General features: G+C 48.3%; 1 protein-coding gene across 1 annotated transcript; it reads right to left on the bottom strand.

The window, feature by feature from the left end:
* Positions 1 to 10,493: 10,493 nt before the first annotated feature.
* Positions 10,494 to 18,565, bottom strand: PRDM8 (PR/SET domain 8). Its single transcript, XM_032223557.1, has 4 exons — positions 18,347 to 18,565; positions 14,583 to 14,814; positions 10,958 to 11,992; positions 10,494 to 10,903 (listed from the first exon to the last, which is right to left on the bottom strand). Exons 1-4 carry the CDS (start codon positions 18,563 to 18,565, stop codon positions 10,494 to 10,496), a joined length of 1,896 nt encoding a protein of 631 aa, XP_032079448.1.
* Positions 18,566 to 21,740: the final 3,175 nt, after the last annotated feature.

The raw sequence follows: 21,740 nt of genomic DNA, 5'->3' as shown, positions 1-21,740 counted from the left end.
GCGGTAAAACCCCTGAATGTAAAGGCGGTGCTGCACCAAGCAGACAGATGGGGGAGGGGGAAAGAGGGATGGGTGGGTGGGTGGGTGGTTGGATGGGTAAAAAGGCAGGTGATAGATGATGATAGAGGGATAGATAGAGATGATAAAGATGATAGTTGGATAGACTGAGAGAGACACAGAGAGAGAGAGAGTAGAGAGTGAGAGACAGAGAGAGAGAGAGATGCACACAGAAAGAGAGACAGACAGAGACAGAGACACACAGACAGACACAGAGACACAGAGACAGACACACACAGAGAGACAGACAGACAGCGACACAGAGACAGAGAGAGAGAAAAAACACACACAGAGAGAGAGAGAGAGAACAGAGAGAGAGAGACAGACAGACAGACAGAGAGAAAAAAACAGAGAGAGAGACAGACAGACATACACAGAGAAAGAGACAGAGAAACACAGCCCACTAGCGCGGCCTGCCTCCCCCCCCAGCCCGCCTCTATATACCAGCGCCTTAGAGGTGCTGATTGGTGTTTCTGAACCTTGCGACTTTAAGATGGGATGGAGTTCAACTCCCAGAATTCCTCTGCCGGCATGTTGCCTTGGGGACTTCTGGGAGTTGAAGTCCCCCCCACTGACCAACTTCTGGGAGTTGAAATCCCATCTTCCGACCAACTTAAATTAGAATAAGAAGAAATGTCCTGCCTTTCCCTACCCTTATAGAAAACTCCCTGCAACTCTTTAAATGACACACACACCCCACACCCCGGCCCAGCAACTCTCCAACCTTGGCAACTTAAAGACTTTGCTGGCTGAGGAATTCTGGGAGTTGAAGTCCTCAAAGTCTTAAAGTTGCCAAGGTTGGAGATCCCTATTTTAGATCGACCTCAAAGAGACCAACCAGGTGTGAGGCCGCCCGGTTTTTGGCTCAGTGGGTTTTTGGCTCAGCACGTTGTGCCAATCTGGCCCTGCACCTGGCTTAACATTCGGTGTATCATGAGAACCCATGAACTTAGATGATGGCTTGACTATCGTGGTTAGCAGATGTAGCCTGCAAAAAAGAGGGACCAAGAGTAAACTGGGGTGGGGTGTGTGTGATCATCCGGATTTCCACAACCCAGTCATTCTATTTGTGGCGAACCCATCCCGTCGGTGCTCTCGCGCTCCTAATCCAGTGTTCTTGTCTGAATCCAGTTCTCCCCCAAAACTGATCTTTTCAAAGCCAGAGTTGGCATGTTCTTCTTAAGACAATAAAGTATGGTTCTTGACAAATGTATCTTTTCTTTTTATGTACACTGAGAGCTTATGCATGAAAGACAAATTCCTTGTGTGTCCAATGACACTTGGCCAATAAGGAATTCTGTTCTGTTCTGTTCTGTTCTGTTCTGTTCTGTTCTGTTCTACTCTACTCTACTCTACTCTACTCTACTCTACTCTACTCTACTCTACTCTACTCTACTCTATTCATATCCCATTCCATATATTCTATTCTATTCTTTCCTTATTCTATTCTATTCATATCCCATTCATATTGCATTCTACTCTACTCTATTCTATTCCATTCTATTTGTTCCTTATTCTATTCTATTCTATTCTATTTGTTCCTTTCCTTTCCTTACTCTATTCTATTCATATCCCATTCCATATATTCTATTCTATTCTTTCCTTATTCTATTCTATTCATATCCCATTCCATATATTCTATTCTATTCTTTCCTTATTCTATTCTATTCATATCCCATTCATATCCCATTCATATCGCATTCTACATTCTATTCTATTCTATTCATTTCTATTCTATTCTATTCTATTTGTTCCTTATTCTATTCTATTCATATCCCATTCTATTCTATTCTATTCGTTCCTTATTCTATTCTATTCTATTCTATTCTATTCTATTCTATTTTTTCCTTTCCTTATTCTATTCTATTCATATCCCATTCATATCCCATTCATATCGCATTCTACATTCTATTCTATTCTATTCTATTCTATTCTATTCTATTCTATTCTATTCTATTCTATTCTATTCTATTTGTTCCTTATTCTATTCTATTCATATCCCATTCTATTCTATTTGTTCCTTATTCTATTCTATTCTATTTTTTCCCTTTCCTTATTCTATTCTATTCATATCCCATTCGATATATTCTATTCTATTCTTTCCTTATTCTATTCTATTCATCTCCCATTCTATCCCATTCTATCCTATTCTAAAGGCCTGCAAATGTTATTGTCCCTGACTTTGGATTCCCCGGAGACCAGTGGCCTTTATTTCTGAATAGATAACGAAAGGACTGACCACCTGGATGCTTTCAAGACACTTAAACTACAACATTGCAAATGATACGTAAGGAAAGATGGCTTCCAGACATAAAACCCCATTTGCACTTGGAAGTTTAGCTGCCAGTGAAATTAGAGGAATTTACCAAATTTGTCTGGTGTCATAAGTCTCAGGGTTCAATGAGTTTTAGTCCTACTTAGCGGGTGTGGAAGGCCTTCGGATTGCCGGTAGATCTAGAACCCCAATTCCAAGCATGATTTACTTCAGGAGTAAATTAAACCCTTTCCGAATCTTTCTCTCGCATAGGAGTGCCCTCGTAGGACTCGATTTATCCAGAAAAAAAAGTCCCGTTCAATTCAATGGGAATGACACCCCGGGAAATACCCATAAACCAAACTTCCCCACCAGGGAGAAACGTGCTACGGCCTAGGTAGGTTACAATTTCTGGTTGGGTTCAGTAATGCCATGTGTGAGCAAGCTGTGCTTTAAGGATACATTTGTGGCACCCCGTAGCTCATGGGGCAACACTAAAATCCTCTTCCACCCATTCAACCTCTGAATCCATTTCCATCAGAAGCCCCGCTCAATGCGCAATTCTCCATGTGTCGTCCATCCCTGGCATTTCCTTTTTCCGATGTCACTTAATAGACGCCTGGATCGCCAGGTGCTGCCTCCGCTATAAACGTTTGGGCTCCAAGGCTTGTGCTCGGTTATTATTAGATTATTATTAGATTATCAGAGTTGGAAGGGACCTTGTAGGTCATCTAGTCCAACCCTCCACTCAAGCAGCCAAGGTTAAAACCAGTGACACTTATAAGGGTGGAGGTCCTCCATCCCTCCGCAACCTGTGGGTACAGAAGTCCTGGCCGAGTTAAACTGCTCACACCCCACTAGGAACTTACTTGCACACACACACACCCAGGCATCTACCGGTAGCCACTAAGACGGAGCGAACGGGTGGAAAACTGCTATTAAGATCCTCTTCTCAGCCACTAAATGGCAGCAAAGAGAACCAGAAAACTCTCAAGGTGCCGAAAACTCTTAGGAAAACTCTTATAACTGCAGTGCGGATATTGCAGCTTGCTTTCATAGCACACAGGCTGTTCTCCGCTGTTTCTCATGCCCCTTTCACTGAGGACTGACTGGTGTTACATGATCTGGGGCCCCATCGGTGCTCCGGCTTGCTTGGAAGTCTCAAGAACTAGGCTTATTGGATGAAACTGCCATTCTTCCCAGAAATCTTTGAATCCCAAGTTGCTTTAAAAGGGAAGGGTGGATTTATTTGGTTTTTTTTTTTTAAAAAAAGATGGAAACAGATGTTTTAAATCGGCGACGTGGAGACCTTGCCTCTCTTTCGCTTGCAGGAAGATTCCCATTTCTGATTTAAAGCGAATCATCTGTCAATCCAAATAGTGCCGGTGGACCACTTTGGCACGCCTGCCCTTCTGTGCTGGTGCAAAATGGAGTTGGGGTGGGGGCTTGAATCCAGGACTGATTACAGAGTAAAGGGAAAGGAGGGGGAGGAGGAGGAGGAGGAGGACTACACAGCCAATGACTGAGGGAACTCTCCTTCTTTACAAGGCAGGCCATTCGCTTTTTTGGGAATGTATCCCAATTATAGCTAGTGGCGGCGGCGCAGTGGTTAGAATGCAGTATTGCAGGCTGACTTTGCCCGCTGCCAGGAGTTCGATCCTGACCGGCTCGAGGTTGACTGGGCCTTCCACCCTTCCGAGGTCAGCAAAATGAGGACCCAGGTTGTTGGGGGCAATACAAGCTGACTGTGTAAACCACTTGGAGGAGGCTGTAAAGCACCACGAAGTAAGAGCGATTGCTATTTATCTCTAAATAGCGCATTGCGCTCATACCTGGCAAAGTTTCAGGGAAATCTAAATCCCAAGGCGCCCTGGCTGGGATCCTGTTGGCTTGCACTGTTTAGGCAAAACGAGGGAGCAGATCCTGCACCGAAAGTCCATGGTGTTGGTGATTATTTGGGGGTGAAAATGTGAGGTTCCCAGCCTGCACCGGTCGGTAGAATTCACCACCGCAGCCTAAGCTCTTTGGTTGCAAAAGAATCCATGCATGTTGCATGTGTTAGGATGGGTCGCCCTGTCAGCCAGATGTTCAGGCCGGATTTCGTCCACCTGTATAGTCCTGAGTTAGTAATAATCATTTTTATTGTCAGGTGCAGAACAAACGTACCATGGGATAGCTAGGCAGATGTTTTCGTATGGTGGTGTTAAAAGCTATGGATGTAAGCAGGATGTAAGCCATTCCGAGTAAAGCTGCCGTTTGCAATTGACTTGTTGTTGTTTTTGTTTTTGTTGTTATTGTTGTTGTCTTTCTGGACGGCGCTCCTTTCTCTCGCCTACATCCCAGTTAGGGAGGCTTCGATTGGCCACTCCGATGTCAACCCAAAGGACCGTAAACCCCAATTCCTAATTGAATTCGCATGGCAGATCTGCCCGAGCTTTCAACGTCGTCGTCGCACCGTTTGTGCACCTGAAACCCGGCGCCAGGCAGGTAGGCAGGCGCCAAACGGAGGCAGCATCCACCGCGCAAGGCGAGGAACGTTTCCCCGGAGATTAAAACCCGCTCAACTCCCTTATGGCTGGGATGAGCTTGAGTCCGATTGCGCTTCAGGTAGCGCGGCGCTCCTTAAATGGCCCCCAAAAGGCTAGCGGAGATTTCCCCACATCCTTAGAAAGTCACCTTGGAAGAACCACTCCCACCCCATCCAGGCGCCCTTCCTCGCCCTCGCAAGGCCCCCGATCCTCTGCTTTGGCTGGATGGGAAAGCCCAATGAACGGGGGGGGGAGGGAAGGGGGTGACTCCAACGGCCTGCTTTGGTTGCAAACCTAAACTTGGGGGGAGCGTTTTCAAAGGCGCAAAACCACCCAGTATGACTAGGGTCCCCTTCGGCTGCCTTTAGGATCGCCTGCCCGGATCCCAGCCAGGGCGCTTTGGAATTTAGACGTCCCCGAAATGTTTCCAGGTGTGAGCGCAATGCACTATTTAGGGATAAATAATTGGGGTAAATTCCAAAAAATAAAACCCAGATGACCTGTCTTGTAAAGAGCGTTTCCTCTTCTTCCTCCTCTTTTTCCTCCTCTTCTTCCTTCTCTTCCTCCTTTTCCTCCTCCTCTTTTTCCTCTTTTTCCTCCCCTCCTTTTCCTCCTCCTCCTCCTCCTTTTCCTTTACTCTATAATCAGTCCTGGATTCAAAAACATTTCCCCATTCCAGGCAGCAGAGGGGTGGATCTGAGGTGATCCCGCTTGCTTTCCTCTTCCAAACCGTGGGAAAACCTGGGCGATTTGTCCCGACGCGTCTCCGCCGGGGCTGAGTTCCAGAACTGACGTCGAAAGAATAATTATAATATTTTTTAAAAAAGGAGCGGGCATCTTGCAGCGGCGGGATGCGATCCGCTTCCGGCAAGATCGCCCAGGAATCGAGCGAAGGAAACCCCTCCCTCCCCCCCGCCCCCCCCCCGCTAGTCAGATCCTTTACTATCCGTGGCCGAAATTGTCCCCAGGAATTTCCAGTTAAGAGCAGGACTTTTCTAGTCGTTTGGATGGTCCTTCCGCACGGGATAAATGCGACAAGGAAGAACCGAGTCTGCCGCATCTTCCCAGGCGAACAGTTTCCCCTCCTACAGATGCTTTTTCTTGGTTTTCCTTGAGGACGTTTCGCTTCTCCTCCAAGAAGCTTCTTCGCTTTCCTTCCAAGCTTCTCGGGATGGGAAACGAAACGTCTTCAAGGAAAAAAACAAGACAGTCCAATGGACTTTTGAAAACAAAAACCGAAACCAATGGAGTGGAATGGAATGGAATGTAAGAGTAGGAAAGAGGGGAGGAATGGGAAGAAGAGGAGAAGGGTAAAGGGGAGGAAGGGGAAGGAGAGAAGGGAAAGGAGAGGAGGAAGGAAGGAAGGAGAGAAGAAAGAGAAGAAAGGGGGGTAGGAAGGAGGGAGGGAAGGAAGGAGGGAAGGAAGGAGGGAAGGAAGGAGGGAAGGAAGGAGAGAAGGAGAGAAGAAAGGAGGGAAGGAAGGAGGGAATGTAGGAGAGAAGGAAGGGGGAAAGGAAGGAGAGAAGGAGAAAAGAAAGGAGGGAAGGAAGGAAGGAAGGAAGGAAGGAAGGAGAGAAGGAGGGAAGGGGAAGGAGGGAGGGAAGGAAGGAGGGAAGGAAGGGGGAAAGGAAGGAGAGAAGGAGAAAAGAAAGGAGGGAAGGAAGGAAGGAGGGAAGGAAGGAGGGAAGGAGAGAAGAAGGGAAGGGGAAGGAGGGAGGGAAGGAAAGAGGGAAGGAAGGGGAGTAGGAGAGAAGAAACGAGGGAAGGAAAGAGGGAGGGAGGGAAGAAGAAGTAGGACCGTTGTAAGATAAGATGGATCTATGGGATGTTAAGAAAGCAATCTTCAAGTATATTGTCAACTGTAGGGGAAAATTGTTATAAATATATATTATTAATAACAGTTATGAGATCATATAATTGTGAATGTATATATGAAATTGATAAAATAAAATAAAATTATTTTTAAAAAAAACACTGAAACCACTTAAAGGACAATCCGGATGACGGAGAATCTCCATAAGACAGTTTCCCATCCTCCGTTTCCGGGGAAATAAATCATTGCCCACCTTCTCTCCCCCCTCCCCCACTTTTCCTAAATAAATCCTGGGCCACGCGCGAGTGCTTTGCAAGAAAATAAACTCATTTATTGTCAAAGCATCCAACATACCCAGATAAACTATAAAGTTTTCATCTCTCTTCTTTTTTTTTTTTGTTCGAGGGGAAAAATGAAAAGAAGGGAGGGGAAGGGAGAGGAGGGTGGGGGAAAGACACACATAGCTATTCAGACTTCATTTCACTGGCACAAAATTACACTTTGTACTGTATTAAAAGCAGATTCCCTATTTACAGAACTTAAGACATTTTGCACCAAAGTCCTTCAATCTTTTTTTTTTTTCTCCATGTGAAACATGCACTTCCCCATCGGGAACATAAAATGAATTCAAGTCTTTCTGGATTTTATTACTATTGTTTTTGCAGGAGGAAAAAAAACAAAACACTTCATCAAATAACGCAGGAAAGCTTTGCATCCATTTTCCTTATTTTTAAATTTTTTTTGCTTTATATCTAAAATAAATTTTTACCCTTACATATAGTTATTACAGCTAAACCATAAGTGCTTCATAATTTAAGTAGAAACGTATGACAAATGCATCAATATGTTGCAATATATGACATTTTAAAAATGTACTTTTAAAAGTTATTTACTTTTTGTGGGGGGTGGGGGTGGGTAAGTGAAAATGCGTGCATTTGAAACAAAAGCGAGGGGACCAACCCAACCCCTCTCCCCTCTCTCTTATTATTAGTAGTATCATTATTATTATTTGCAAAGTAAACATATACACAGGCATAAAAAGTTTCAAGAGTGGTTTTTTGGGATGCTCTGCTTTTTGTGGCCTTCCACAATGCCCAAAATACATTTAAAAGCTTTCAAAACTCAGAGTGACTGCAATTGGAAAGGGAGCGGGAACCTGGGGGGTGCCCTTGTTTACTTTAAAGAAAGCCCAATTCAGCTCCATGTGGCTGTCCTCAAAGTAAATGTACATATCATCTAGTGCAGTGTTTCTCAACCTTGGCAACTTGAAGAGGTCTGGACTTCAACTCCCAGAATTCCCCAGCCAGCATTGGCTGGGGAATTCTGGGAGTTGAAGTCCAGACCTCTTCAAGTTGCCAAGGTTGAGAAACACTGATCTAGTGGGTGCTTTCCCCCCCCCCCAAGAGGCAACTGGACTTTTCGGGTTTTTTTCTCTGAAGACATTTCAATTCCCATCCGAGAAGCTTCTTCAGCTCTGACTGGATAGTGGAGCCAGAACTGAAGAAGCTTCTCGGATGAGAAGCGAAAGGCCTTCAGAGAAAAACCAACAGTCCAGTTGTCTCTTGGGGGGGGGGGGGGTAAGCGCCTTTGGGACAACAACGATGACCTTGGATGACTGAGAATCTCCACAGACACCAAGCATGTACAAAGCTTCATTTCAAAACCCGCGAAAGCAGAAATGCAGAGTGCAGAAGTGGTTCTAGCTACCAAAACCTGCTTCGTGTTCTGCTGTGCTCCAGTAACAACTGTCAGTTGTTGAAATGGTTACTTATGGATTGCACACAAGTGGGCGGTTTTAGATCTACCTCTACCAACCCTCCTATGTTTTCACTTACAGCAGGGGTCGGCAACCGTAAACACTTAAAGAGCCACAAAGGTCCTAACCGGAAGCCTCACCCACCCACCCATTCAATTCTGGAGCTGACCAGTAGTCCGATTCCTCCAACATAAAGCCTAGAGCGGCATCCTTTTTCCTCCACCTGTCCTAACCGAAAGCCCTGTCAATTGTGGAGCTGACTGGGCAACAAGGAGCTGCAGCAGAGGGATGAAAGAGCCACATGCAGCTCCGGAGCCGCAGGTTGGTGACCCCTGACTTACAGGGAGAAAACCTTCAAAGCTAGGTTCATAAGCTCACTGTACCTCTTTCTACCTATTAACTCCCTTTCCTCATTTTACCATTGTCTCGATTTATGTCAGGAAACCAGTAGCGGGTCGCATTCTTTGCATCTAAAGAGAAATATGCTTATTTATTTCTGTGCATATTCCTAATATAGCAATGGAAACCTCATCGCAACTCCCCTGCCCTAAATACCTATAGGGCTGGCTTGGTCATTTCCTACAACTTCGGTTCCACTGGAGCAGTGCATCGAATGAACAAAGTCATTTTTGTAACTATTCCATGAGTGTAGGGGGATCAAAATGACACCCGAATGGGGCTTTGGAAAATTTACTACTCCATGCATTTTTCTTCTAGCCAATGAGGCCAATAAAATATGGCTGCCCGAGAGACCCAGGCACATAGTCCCAGAATCTGTCCATTCTTGTTACAGAGAAAGGAAACTCTAGACTAGGTTCATTCCGTTGCACATCATGGTTTCTTGATGCCACGATGGAGTGAATTCATGCAATGTCATGAATTACCCTGGCTGGGCTTACATAAACATGTAAACACAATGTAAACCACTATAACCAGCTACATTTCAACTTAGTCCAAAGCAGAGAAATCATCTCAGACTTTCTCTAGGTTTCTGTAGCACAACGAGCCAACATCATTGGTAGATTCGGGGGTGGGGGTGGGGGGTTGCACGAGCCACCCAATGTAACTTGCATCCTGTGGTTTAGCAAAGTGCCAACTTCTGCCCATTGCAATTTGTTAATGGGAAAATAAACAAGTCAGGATGAACTGGTTGGACAAGATTTAATCGGGGGGGGGGGCCCTCTTGCTAAAGGGGGTGTATGGCCTGCGGCCACCCATTCATTATGGGTGCTCCAAAATGCAATTTGGAAAAAGTGACGTGTCGGGTTTCTTCCCCCCCCCCCCCCGTTCAACCCCCTCCCCTCAGCCACTCGGTCATCCATGAGGCCAGATTGAAAAGACAGATGGAGTATTCCTAAAATCAAAAACTTTTGCAACCGGTAACATATAAGGGTTTTTGTTTCTCATTCCAGAAATGCACAGATATAAGACCTCTCAGAATTAAATCCCACCACCTTCTCTTTTGCTGACATTGTGTGTGTGTGTGTGTGTGTGTGTGTGTGTGTGTGTGTGTGTGTGTGTTATATTTTGTACTTATAACCGTGCTTTATATTTATATATATATTTTACACGCCTGGAAGCATGCACACCTCCCACAAGGCCCTGCGCGTTCTGTGCAACGCTCTACTTACTACACACTGCCCTTCCCTCCGAGTCTTTGGCCGCCTTTACAGCAGGGGTCTCCAACCTTGGCAACTTTAAGACGTGTACTTCAACTCCCAGTTGAACTCCTCTTGCTGACCCTGCCCCTTCCTCCGGCTCCTCCTCCTCCTCGCGCACCTGCCCCGTTGCCAGTTGAGTTGAAGTCCACAAGTCTTAAAAGTTGCCAAAGTTGGACGCCTCGCTTTACACCACGCAGTTCAATAAGCCGCGATCCTCCCTCTGGGATCCACCGCCCTTTCGTCCACGCCTTGCAAAAAAAATAGCGCCACGCCACGCCACGCCACGCCACGCCACGCTGGCCAAAACAGCAAAGGAGCCAGCTGCGGAAGCGAAGGGCCGACAGCGCGTGTGGACTGTGAGATGTGGGGTGTGAGGATCCCGAGTAGAAGCGCAGCATGGGTGGGTCCGCGTGTGGGTGTGGGTTCAGTTGTGCGACGTCATGTGCCGCGAGAGGTGGTGGCGCTCGCGGAAGGACTCGTTGCAAATGGGGCACTTGAGCTTCTCCTCCCGCCGCCTCTTGACCAGCGGCTCGAGCGCGTACTCCTTTTTGTGGTGGGAGCGCATGTGGTACACCAGGTCGGACGTCATGCGGAAAGAGGCGTTGCACTTGGCGCACCAGTTCTGAGCCGGCAGGCAGAGGGAGGTGAAGGAGGGCGGCAGCAGCGTCAGGGCCGAAGGCAGCTGGAGCTGGAGGGGGCCCGCGGCCGCAGCGGCAGCCGCAGCAGCCACGGCCGCCGCCGAGCTCTTGGGCCAGAAGGTGGTGGCGTAGAGGAAGGGGCTCTGCTTGGGCAGACCACCACCACCACCACCACTTCCTCCTCCTGGCCCCACCCCTCCTCCGGCTCCTTCTCCTCCTCCTCCTCCTCCTCCTGTTCCTCCCTGCGCACCTGCCCCGTTGCCAAGCTCTCCAGGCGCACCGGCCAGCTTGAGCGGCTCCGATGCGTAAAGACGCGCAGCTCCTTCTGCGCCCGGGTGGCAGCCTCCTCCTCCTCCTCCTCCTCCTCCACCTCCTCCTTCTACCAGGGCGCTCAGCTTCTGTCCCAGCACCAGCTGCGCCGAAAAGGTGGAGCGCGCCGGCTGCGAGAAAGCGCTCTTGCGCTCCTCGGGGTTGGCCGCGCCGCCGGAGGGCTGCGAGGATGGCACGGTGGAGAAGGCGCTGCCCCCGGAGCGGCCGCTCAGCAGCGAGGGCACAGGCGGCTTGTCCGCGGCCGAGGAAGCCGGGGAGCCTCGCTCTTTCTCTTCGTCCCCTCCGGCTCCGTTCTCCACGCCGCGCGAGGCTTTCTTCACCTCCACGAAGGCGCTTCGCTTAGCGTCGCCGGTGTCCGGGCTGGGCGGCCGGTAGAGGCGGCTGGCGTCGTCCAAGCCGTAATAACTCCCCGCCGGCCGGTATTGCTGCTGCGGGGTACAGACCAACTCCTCCTTGGGCGACGAAGGGATGGGCCTCTCCACGCGCGACCGGCCCGTCGACGAGCCTCGCTCTTCGGCCAACGCGTCCCCTCCGGGGTATTTCCGCTTGGCTTTGCCTCCGGGGCTGGCGCGGCCGTCGACGCCGGAGGCCGGCTGCTCCCTGTTCGCAGGAGACCCGCCGCCGTTGCTCGGCCGGGAGTTCTCCAACTCCCGGGCCAAGTTGTGGAAGTCCGTGGACGGCTTGGTCACGCCGCCGTTGCTGTCCTGGCCGGCGTGATAGTGGTGGCGGTGGGTGGGGGGCTGGATCTGGGGCTGGGCGCCCCCCACCTGTTTGCCGTGGAACTTGCCGGCGCCTTCGTGCTCCTTGGGGCTGCTGTTTTTGGGGCTGGGGTCCTCCGCTGGGCTGCTGTCCGCCCCGGGCAGCCTCTTCGGGCAGCGAAACCTCAGGTGCGCCACGTAGGGGAACTCGAATTGGAAACGCTGGCCGCAGTCCAGGCAGGTGTGCGGAGACGAAGCTGGGGCGGGACAGAAAAGAGAAAAGACAACTTATTGGTCACCTGCTGTGCCAGACCGGCTGACCAAGTTGTCAGACGCACAAACCCCGAGAAGGAAGGTTGAACCCCACTGATGGTTCACCAATGGGAGTCCAGCTAAAACTTCTGACTTTTAAAATCCATAAGCTACCTGAGAACCGTTAAAGGTAAAGGTTCCCTTCACACATATGTGCTAGTCATTCCTGACTCTAGGGGGCATTGCTCATCTCTGTTTCAAAGCCGAAGAGCCAGCGCTGTCCGAAGACGTCTCTGTGGCCAGAAACGCCGAAGGAGCACTGAACGGTGTTACCTTCCCACCAAAAGTGGTCCCTATTTTTCTACTTGCATTTTTTTACATGTTTTCGAACTGCTAGGTTGGCAAGCTGGGACAAGTAATGGGAGCTCACTCCGTCACGCATCACTAGGGATTCCAACCACTGACTGCTGACCTTTCTGATTGACAAGCTCGGAGTCTTAGCCACTGCGACCCTTTTAGACGCCATTAAAATTGTGTTTATCTGTTCTGACAACCTAAATGCTCGAGATGTGATTGTGTCGATGCTACCTACTATCATATATGGTGGACGTGTAAAAAGGTAAAAGCATTTTGGATAAAAATATTGAGGATTATGCAAAATGTTCTTTAAAAAAGGATAAAGTTTACCCCTCAGTTATTCTTGTTAGGTATAATTACTGATTGTACAGTTATAGAGACTAATTTGATTTTGCATTTAATAACGGCAGCAAGACTGTTGGTGGCGCAATACTGGAAGAAGGAAGATTTGCCTACTATTCAAGAATGGACATTAAAAGTTAACAAACCTAGCAGAGATGGCTAAAATATCAGCATATCTCAAGGATCACTCAAATGAGAAATATAAACTGGAGTGGAGAAGATGGATTGACTATACTCAAAATAAATATTAGCCAAAATAAATTCCGGCTAATTGGAAATTATTTGTCAATAGTAATTGCAGAAAATGACACCAAATGGGGCAGTTTGGGGGTTGTTTAAAACTCAGCGAAGCGTACATATATAATCAGAATAGAGCTGGAAGGGACCTTGGAGGTCTTCTAGTCCAACTCGCTGCTCAAGCAGGAAACCTTATACCATTTCAGACAGGTGGATATGTAGTCTTTTCTTTAAAAACCTCCAGTGATAAAGCATCTACTTTTGAAGGCAAGTTTTTCTAGTTACTTGTTCCCACTCTTGGGAATTAATTTCTTCTTAATTCCAGCTGCTTCTCTCCTTGATTAGTTTCCATTCATTGTTTCTTGTCCTGCCCTCAGGAGCTATGGAGAACGGCTTGACTCCCTCTTCTTTGGGGCAGCCCCTCAAATATTGGAATACTGCTGCCAAGTCCCCCCCCCCAGTCCTTTTCTCTACACTAGCCAAACTCAAATCCTGCAGCTGTTCTTCATAAGTTTTAGTCTCTGTGCCTTTGATCATTTTAATTGCTCTTCTTTGCACACACACACACACACACACACACACACACACACACACACACAAAGTCTCAACATCTTTTTTTTTTTAATTGTGGTGACCAAAACTGGATGCAGTATTCCAGGTGTGGTCCTACTAAGGGTTTATAAAGCTCTACTAATACTTCACGCATCTGGCTGGATGATATGCACGCATCGTGATCCTAACAACAAGCAAACAGTTAGATTGTCTATATTGGAAGGTATCCCTTCTCCTCCTAAGGGAGGGTGGGTATTAAACCAACTCTATGGCTTCGTGGGGGGGGGGATATCTCTGATATCTCTGGAGGGACCCACAGACAACGCAGGGCGAAATCGAACAGAGGAAAAAAGAGATTGGCTTGTGCAGTGGATCATATCCTCAACAGTGGATCCCTTGGAATTTGGGTGCATGTGTGAGAGTGTAAGGGGAGGCAGGGCAGGCTTTCCCCATCTCCTGAGTATTTAAACATCTTAACAGATTTCTGGAGAAGACTCCTGCGAGTCCCTTGGACTGCAAGGCGATCCAACCGGTCAGTCCTAGAGGAGATCAACCCTGACTGCTCTATAGATCCTGAAGAGGAAACTCAAAGACTTTGGCCACCTAATGAGAAGGAAGGACTCCCTGGAGAAGAGCCTCATGCTGGGAAAGACGGAGGGCAAAAGAAGAAGGGGACGACAGAGAATGAGGTGGCTGGATGGAGTCACCGAAGCAGTCGGCGTGAGCTTCAATGGACTCCAGTGGATGGTAGAGGACAGGAAGGCCTGGAGGAACATTGTCCATGGGGTCGCGATGGGTCGGACACGACTTCGCAACTAACAACAACAACAACAGATTGCAGCATTTCAGCTAATCTGGCTTTTCCCAAACGGGATGCTGTGGGTAACAGTCATTAAGTATCCACGTGTGTCTGGGATATTCGGATAACTGGCGGCTCGCTTGCCACTCTAGATTGGCAGACTGCAGTTTCCAGAAGGAAAGGTATCTCCTTCTTTGGCTTTGGTCTTATATCCGCTGAGACTCCAGATCCAGGGACCTCCGGGAAATGCTCTGGGTTGAGGCCCCCACCCCTCCCTCCCTCCCTCCTTCCTATGAGTTGTCACCTACCCTTCATCTTGCTCTGGGTCCTGGCGGGGCTCAGCAGCAACAGCTCGGTCAGGTCCTTCCCATACCACACCAACAGCTCCTCGTCTTTGGCAATTCTCCGCAGGGAGCGGTAAAACAGCTGCCCGTTCTTGATGTAGGCCTCCAGGTTCTGCTCCTCTTTGTCCCGCGCCGACTGGACCAAGCGGAGCCACATCAGGCCTTCGGAGGAGCCGTTGGCCGCCGAGGTATCCACCTAAAGTGGGCGTGGGGTGTGGGGGGGGAGAAGGGAGAGGCGGCGGAGCTTTGAGTAGAGGAACCGGCTGCCCAATTACACAACACCCGGCCTGGACATCCAGGAGGAGGCGGTTGGGTAGGAGCGATAAAGAAACGAAGGCAAGGGCTACGTTTCTGCTTCATTGGGATTGTCGCCGTGGCTGTGTTTTGACAGAAAAAACCCAATGGCTACCAACCTTCTTTCCATTGAGGACCTGTACACTGCACGAATCAAAAAGAGGGCGGTGAAAATATCTACAGACCCCTCACATCCTGGACATAAATTGTTTCAATTCCTACCCTCCAAACGACGCTATAGGGCTCTGCACACCAGAACAACTAGACACAAGGACAGTTTATTCCCGAATGCCCTCACTCTGCTAAACAACTAATCCCCACAACACTGTCAAATTACCTACTAAGACTGCATTACTACTATTCCCCTCAACCTTCCTATTACCTATCTCCTCCTACTTAGGACTATAACCATGTTGATTGTATCTTTGCGATTTATATTGTTTTGTTTGTTTTCTAGTATAATTTTGATTGCTTATTAGTAACCTACGACTACCACTGTTGTATTTTATGATTCTTGATGAATGCATTCTATTTTATTTTTCTTTATGTGCACTGAGAGCTTATGCACCAAAGACAAATTCCTTGTGTGTCCAATCACACTTGGCCATCAAAGAATTCTATTCTATTCTATTCTATTCTATCCTCTCCTATCCCATCCCATCCTATCCCACTCCGTTCCACTCCACTCCACTCCACTCCACTCTATTTTATTCTAGTCCTTATTCTATTCTATCCCATCCCATCCCATCCCATCCCACTCCACTCCACTCCACTCCACTCTACTCTATTTTATTCTAGTCCTTATTCTATTCTATTCTATTCTACTCTACTCTACTCCACTCCACTCCACTCTATTTTATTCTAGTCCTTATTCTATTCTATCCCATCCCATCCCATCCCATCCCACTCCACTCCACTCCACTCCACTCCACTCCACTCTACTCTATTTTATTCTAGTCCTTATTCTATTCTACTCTACTCCACTCTACTCTATTTCATTCTAGTCCTTATTCTATTCTATTCTATTCTATTCTACTCTACTCTACTCTACTCTACTCTACTCTACTCTATTTTGAGCAGCCTGGCAATCTTGCCCCCTGACTCACTGAACCCTAAAGTGACAGCCTACAGCTTGGCCGGGTCTGAGGCTCCAATGGGATTGTTCCTTCTCGTTCTCCCAAGGAAGCGTTTGCAACCACACTGTTTTTTCCCCCCTGTGGGATGGCATGGCGCGTTTCCAGTGGAGAAGACGTCCGGGAAGGCTGAGATCCTGGGCAGGAGAGGAACTAAGCCAAGCCAAGGAGATCAACGCAGAGCGTCCGAAAGAGCCCCCCCCCCCAACTAAAAAAATTGGCCGGGGAAAGCAAGGCGTCGTAATTCAGTGTCTGTGGCCGGGAACAGTTCTGAGCCTTTCTCCTCCCGGTGCCTGGATGTTCCCAACGGCGCTGAGATATTTTGCGCAGTTTTGTTAGGAAGGAGATTCCTCTACGCCCGATTCTAGTTTCTCTTTTAGCGGCGCGTGAAACTAAAGTTCTAGCAATTTATTTTTTTAATGGAGGAAGAAACCTGTTTTTTATTCAATTAACCGGGCCCTTCATTTGACTGCGGGCCTCGTCTCCGCCCCCCCCCCCAAACCTTCCACTGAGTTGCCGGACCGATTCTCCGGAGCAAAGATAGGCGGAGGAAGCCCAGCGGGGAACCTTAAAAGCAGCCAGAGCTGGGGTGCGCGAGTTCACTTCGTCCCGGTTTGAGGACCCTCCGCACACCCGGCTTCACACTTGCACGTTATTCGCCCCGACTGGCCGGTGGACGGGTCAACCGCGGGCGGGCAAAGAAGCGGCGGCTGAGACGAGACCAGCGCCGCCGGATTTCCAAAGCCTCCCGATGCGACGCTTTGAAGTCTCCGATGGCGGGTGGCATCTGGAGCTGAAGACAGCAGCGATACCCGACCTGCCCCCCCCCCTCCGCTCCCGCTTCTAAACCCCGCAGAAGGACAAAGGCTTGGGGGGGGGGGTTGGGGGGGGATAGCTGGAACAGTCACAGTATCTTTACGATTGATATCGATTGTTTCCTGATTGCTTATTTGTGCCCTATGACTATCATGAAGTGATAGAATCATCCTTAGGATTCTTGACGAATGTATCTTGTCTTTCATGTACATCAAGAGCATATGCACCAGAGACAAATTCCTTGTGTGTCCAATCACACTTGGCCAATAAAGAATTCTATTCTATTCTATTCTATTCTACTCTACTCTATTCTATATCTTATTTTATGCTATTCTATTCATATCCCATTCATATCCTATCCTATCCTATCCCATTCTATTCTATTCTATTCTATTCTATTCTATTCTATTCATATCTCATTCTATTCTATTCTATTCTATTCCATTCCATATTCTATTCTATTTTATCATTCTATGCTATTCATATCTCATTCATATCCCATTCCATTCTATTCCATTATTCTATTCTATTCTATTCTATTCTATTCTATTCTATTCTACTCTACTCTACTCTACTCTATTCTATATCTTATTTTATGCTATTCTATTCATATCCCATTCATATCCTATCCTATCCTATCCTATCCCATTCTATTCTATTCATATCCCATTCTATTCTATTTTATTCCATATTCTATTCTATTTTATCATTCTATGCTATTCTATTCATATCTCATTCATATCCCATTCCATTCCATTCTATTCTATATCTTATTCTATGCTATTCTATTCATATCCCATACTCTACTCTACTCTACTCTACTCTACTCTACTCTACTCTACTCTACTCTACTCTACTCTACTCTACTCTACTCTACTCTACTCTACTCTACTCTACTCTACTCTACTCTACTCTACTCTACAGTATCTCCTATTATTCCTGCGTTTTGTTCGGTGAGCTCTTTTGCGCTTTTAAGCGCGAAGGAGCTAAAAAAACCCGACGCTTCCCTTATTCTTGCCTTCTCTCCTTTTCGGGAAGAAGGCAATTCCGACATTTGACGCGTCTTGCTTTGTAATCTAGCAGGGTATTGAATGAGCCCGTTTGCTGCGTTCTCACCACATCTGGAACTAAGCAAACGGGCTGGGTCCTCAAAGCAGACGAGCGTCAACGAAAAACGCTTCGTGGGCCGTCTGAATGGGCTTTCCTATACCTTCTTCGCTGACCTGGGGTTGCTCCTACCCGCTGGCTGAACCGATTCAGCGGAGACAAGCAGGCCGGACCTAGCAGGCGATAGTCCCGGCAGCCTCCCTCCAATTGCGGTCAGGCCGTGTTCGGTCACGGGGCGGTTTAAAGGGACGATTTGAGGAGGGAATCGACTCGCCTCGATTTCAACCCTGCGTAACTCAAGCTTTCCGGCCCGACGGCGAGGATTCTCTCTGTCCCCTCTTCTCCCCTCCTCCCCCACTTTGTTTGCTCCCTCCTTACCCGGAATATATAGGGGACGGTTCTCTTATCCGTGGACTTCAGCGCCACGAAAGCGATGCTGTCGTAGAGCGAGGTGTGGCTGAGCACGCAGGGGCCGAAGATGGCATTCTCCGGGATGTCGCAGGTGGTGTAGACGCTGGTGAAAATGTCCGTCAGGCATTGCTGGACGGCCTTGGCGTCTCCGTCCCAGATGCTCCGGGGCACCCCGCTTTCGTCCATGGCTGGAAAGGGGAAAGAAGGGGACGGTTGTCATGGAACCGCTCTGAAACGAAGCCCGGTGATCGTGGGGACCTCTCCCAGTCCCCAGGGGCTAGAGTCTCATTTGGCTTTTGTGAACCTTCCCCAAGGTTCTGCAACCTTAAACACTCAAAAGAGCTATTTGGACCCATTTCCCACAGAAAAGAAAACACCGGGTGCCACAAAACCCTTCCGGTGCCTGACTGTTTCCTGAGCCGCCACGAAACCAGCCTATGTAGTCGAATTAAACATTCTGTTTTCGCCTGAAACTTTTCTTTTCTTGGATTTATCCATGGTTGGGTTCAAAAGATAAATAAATCACGTGCCAGCGGGTGTGGCACATTGGCAGCCGTGACACATATTTTGAGGGACAGGGAGCCGCAGCAGAGGGATGAAAGAGCCACAAGCGGCTCCAGAGTCATGGCTCTGGAGCAAAAAAACCTTATCACTTTCCCCAAAGTTAAAACTTTCCTAGAAATGGAGATGCCAACTCCATTGGTGGAGGGACCAATGGAGAAGCCTGTGACCTACTTAACTTCCTTCCCCCCAAAACGCAGGGAGGGGGCTGTTTTCCGCTTTCCCAAAACACGGCCAAGGCCCGGGAGTGCGTTTCTCTTCTTCGAATCGCCCATAGGAGGAAAACTTTAGCCGGCATTTGGCTGAGCCCGACCGGCAGCGCAGGTCGAACCAATCGCTCTCAAAACTCCGGTTGAACGGCTGGGCTTCTAATTTAGGAAGGGCAAAAAATGCCAGTTTGGATGTGTCTGGTTGAGCCACCCAAACGGGCATTTCCCCCTCAGGAGGAGGAGGAGAAGGAAGAAGGAGGAGGAGGAAGAGGAGGAGGAGTGGAGGAGGAGGAGGGAGGAGGAGGAGGAGGAGGAGAAGAAGAAGAAGAAGAAGAAGAAGAAGAAGAAGAAGAAGAAGAAGAAGAAGAAGAAGAAGAAGAAGAAGAAGAAGAAGAAATTCAACCTTACAGAAAGGAGTGAAGGAAGAAAACGAGAATTTCTGAACAATGTTGCGCCGGGAGCCAAGAAAGTGGTGCGAGGGCCAAAGGAAACCTCTCGGGCTTTACTCCCCGTCCCGTCCCCTCCTTGGGGGAAATTCAGTGCGGAGGAGCAGAAGGATGGCTCCTCTATTCCTACCTGCCTTATTGCAAGCTCGGAATTCTGGGGAAAATCTACTTCGCTCCTCCAGCTCCGGCGCTTCGTTCCGGGCTTTGCGTTTGGCGAAGTCTCGAGGGTTCCCCACATACCCCCTCTGACCCCGCCCGGCCTGTCCCTTCCTTCCTTCCTTCCTTCCTTCCTTCCTTCCTTCCTTCCTTCCTTCCTTCCTTCCTTCCTTCCTTCCTTCCTTCCTTCTTTCTTTCCTTCCTTCCTTCCTTCCTTCCTTCTTTCTTTCCTTCCTTCCTTCCTTCTTCCCTTCCTTCCTTCTTCTTTTCCTTCCTTCTTCTTTTCCTTTCTTTTCCCCTTCCTTCCTTTCCCCTTCCTTCCTTCCTTCCTCGCCCGTGCGGGGCTGGTGACGGACGGGTTCGGGCTTACAAATGGGTTTCCAGCGCCTTGTCAGTGTCGCTGATTTGATGTCAGCTAACCTTTTCACGGGAGCCCGACAAGAGGGAACGTATGTCGGCTCATTACCATAATCCAGCAGTTTCCCTGGGAGACTTTAATTAAAAGCAGCGAGCAGAGGTAATTATTTCTTACCGCGACGCGCTTATTTATTGGGAGGCGGGCGCATCCACCGTTTCCGTCTTTTACGCGGGATGCAGGCAAGATAAACGCGCGGCTGACTAGATCCCGAGTCGGGAATCCAGATCAGTGACTTGAATCGGGCGTGAAGGAACCTAATCGCTCCTAGAATTTGGTTTCCAACTATCTTTTGAAAGCATCAACTTAGTAATAATAACAGAGGCATCGATGATGATGATGATGATGATGATGATGATGATGATGATAATAATAATAATAATAATAATAATAATAATAATAATAATACATCCACATCTGCTTATCCCAGGTCCTTGGGAAGAACTCGATATGCAGATAAAAATGCCAAACCCAGCCTGAACATCTGGCTGACTGTGCGATGATCAATAATGATGATGATGATGATGATGACATCTGACCACAACACACCTGACACATCTCTATTGTGGAAAGGAAAACAGTCTGGTGCATTGATATTGCAACACCCGATGATGGACGAATTGAAGAAGAAACAGCTAGGGAAAAAATTCCAAATATCGCGATTTGCACATTGAAGTTGAGCGACTGCGGAGGGGTGGGGGTGGGGGAAATCAATGGTTGTACCAATAGGAATAGAAGTCCTTGGAGCAATACCCATAAGGCTGCCCCAGAAGATACATGGACATGTTGAACTTCTCAGACCTGAACATCTTGACTGCAAAAAAAACCAACAATACCGCACTTTCCTCGAAAGTGCCTAGATGTATTCAGACGTTACCTTAACCAGAGGTCCTTGGTTAAGACAATTCTTCGCAATTCTCTCCGACTCATCCTTGTCATCATCCCCCCCCCCACTCTTCTTGCATTCATTTCATCTCTTTCCCCCCTCCCCCGTTCCTCTCCTCCCTCCCTTGCGATCGCTCGGTACAGGGAAATTTAATTAGCCATAGCAAGAGGCCTTTTCTCTCTCTCTCTCTCCAGGACCTCAGCTGGTAAATCTCACCCACCCGAGGCCCACCCAAGTGGGAAGAGGAAGAGCCGGCGCTCCTTCGGAGGGGGCCGCCAGAAATCGGCTTCCTCCAGGCATTGTGATCCCGGGCAACGAAAGGGTCTGGGGGGGGGACCGGCTCCGTTCCCCCCTTCCAGGCAGAAGGGTTGGCTTCGCGGGGAGCAGCGGCGGAAGAGCGAAACTTTTCGACAACTCGGATTAGCCGTTCAATCTCTAACCTTCCTCCTTTTCTTCCCTGGCTGAAGCGACGCGTCGGGATCGGGCCAGCTGAGCCTTTATAAACCAGCCCGAATCGGCGGATTGGAAAGGACAAATGGCCCCGGCAATGATCGAAAGGGAAAAAAAAAATAAGGAATTTGCTGAGACGAAAATGGTTCCCCCTGGTTAAAAACTCGTTTTTTTTTTTTTCTCGAGTCCGGCGTGTTAACGGGGAAGTTTTTTGGGGGAAGGGAATAATGCTATGTCC

This window comes from Thamnophis elegans, chromosome 9 (genome assembly GCF_009769535.1).
Source record: "Thamnophis elegans isolate rThaEle1 chromosome 9, rThaEle1.pri, whole genome shotgun sequence".
In the NCBI taxonomy this organism is placed as follows: domain Eukaryota; kingdom Metazoa; phylum Chordata; class Lepidosauria; order Squamata; family Colubridae; genus Thamnophis; species Thamnophis elegans.
This window is presented reverse-complemented; position numbering and strand designations above follow the sequence as displayed.

Excerpts from the sequence above, each read along its gene's own strand:
- PRDM8 (XM_032223557.1), bottom strand. The coding sequence starts at position 18,565 with ATGGACGAAAGCGGGGTGCCCCGGAGCATCTGGGACGGAGACGCCAAG. Across the intron at positions 14,815-18,346 it reads CCGTCCCCTATATATTCCGG|GTGGATACCTCGGCGGCCAA; the intron begins GTAAGGAGGGAG and ends CGCCCACTTTAG. Across the intron at positions 10,904-10,957 it reads AGAGCTTGGCAACGGGGCAG|GGGTGGGGCCAGGAGGAGGA; the intron begins GTGCGCAGGGAG and ends GAGCCGGAGGAG.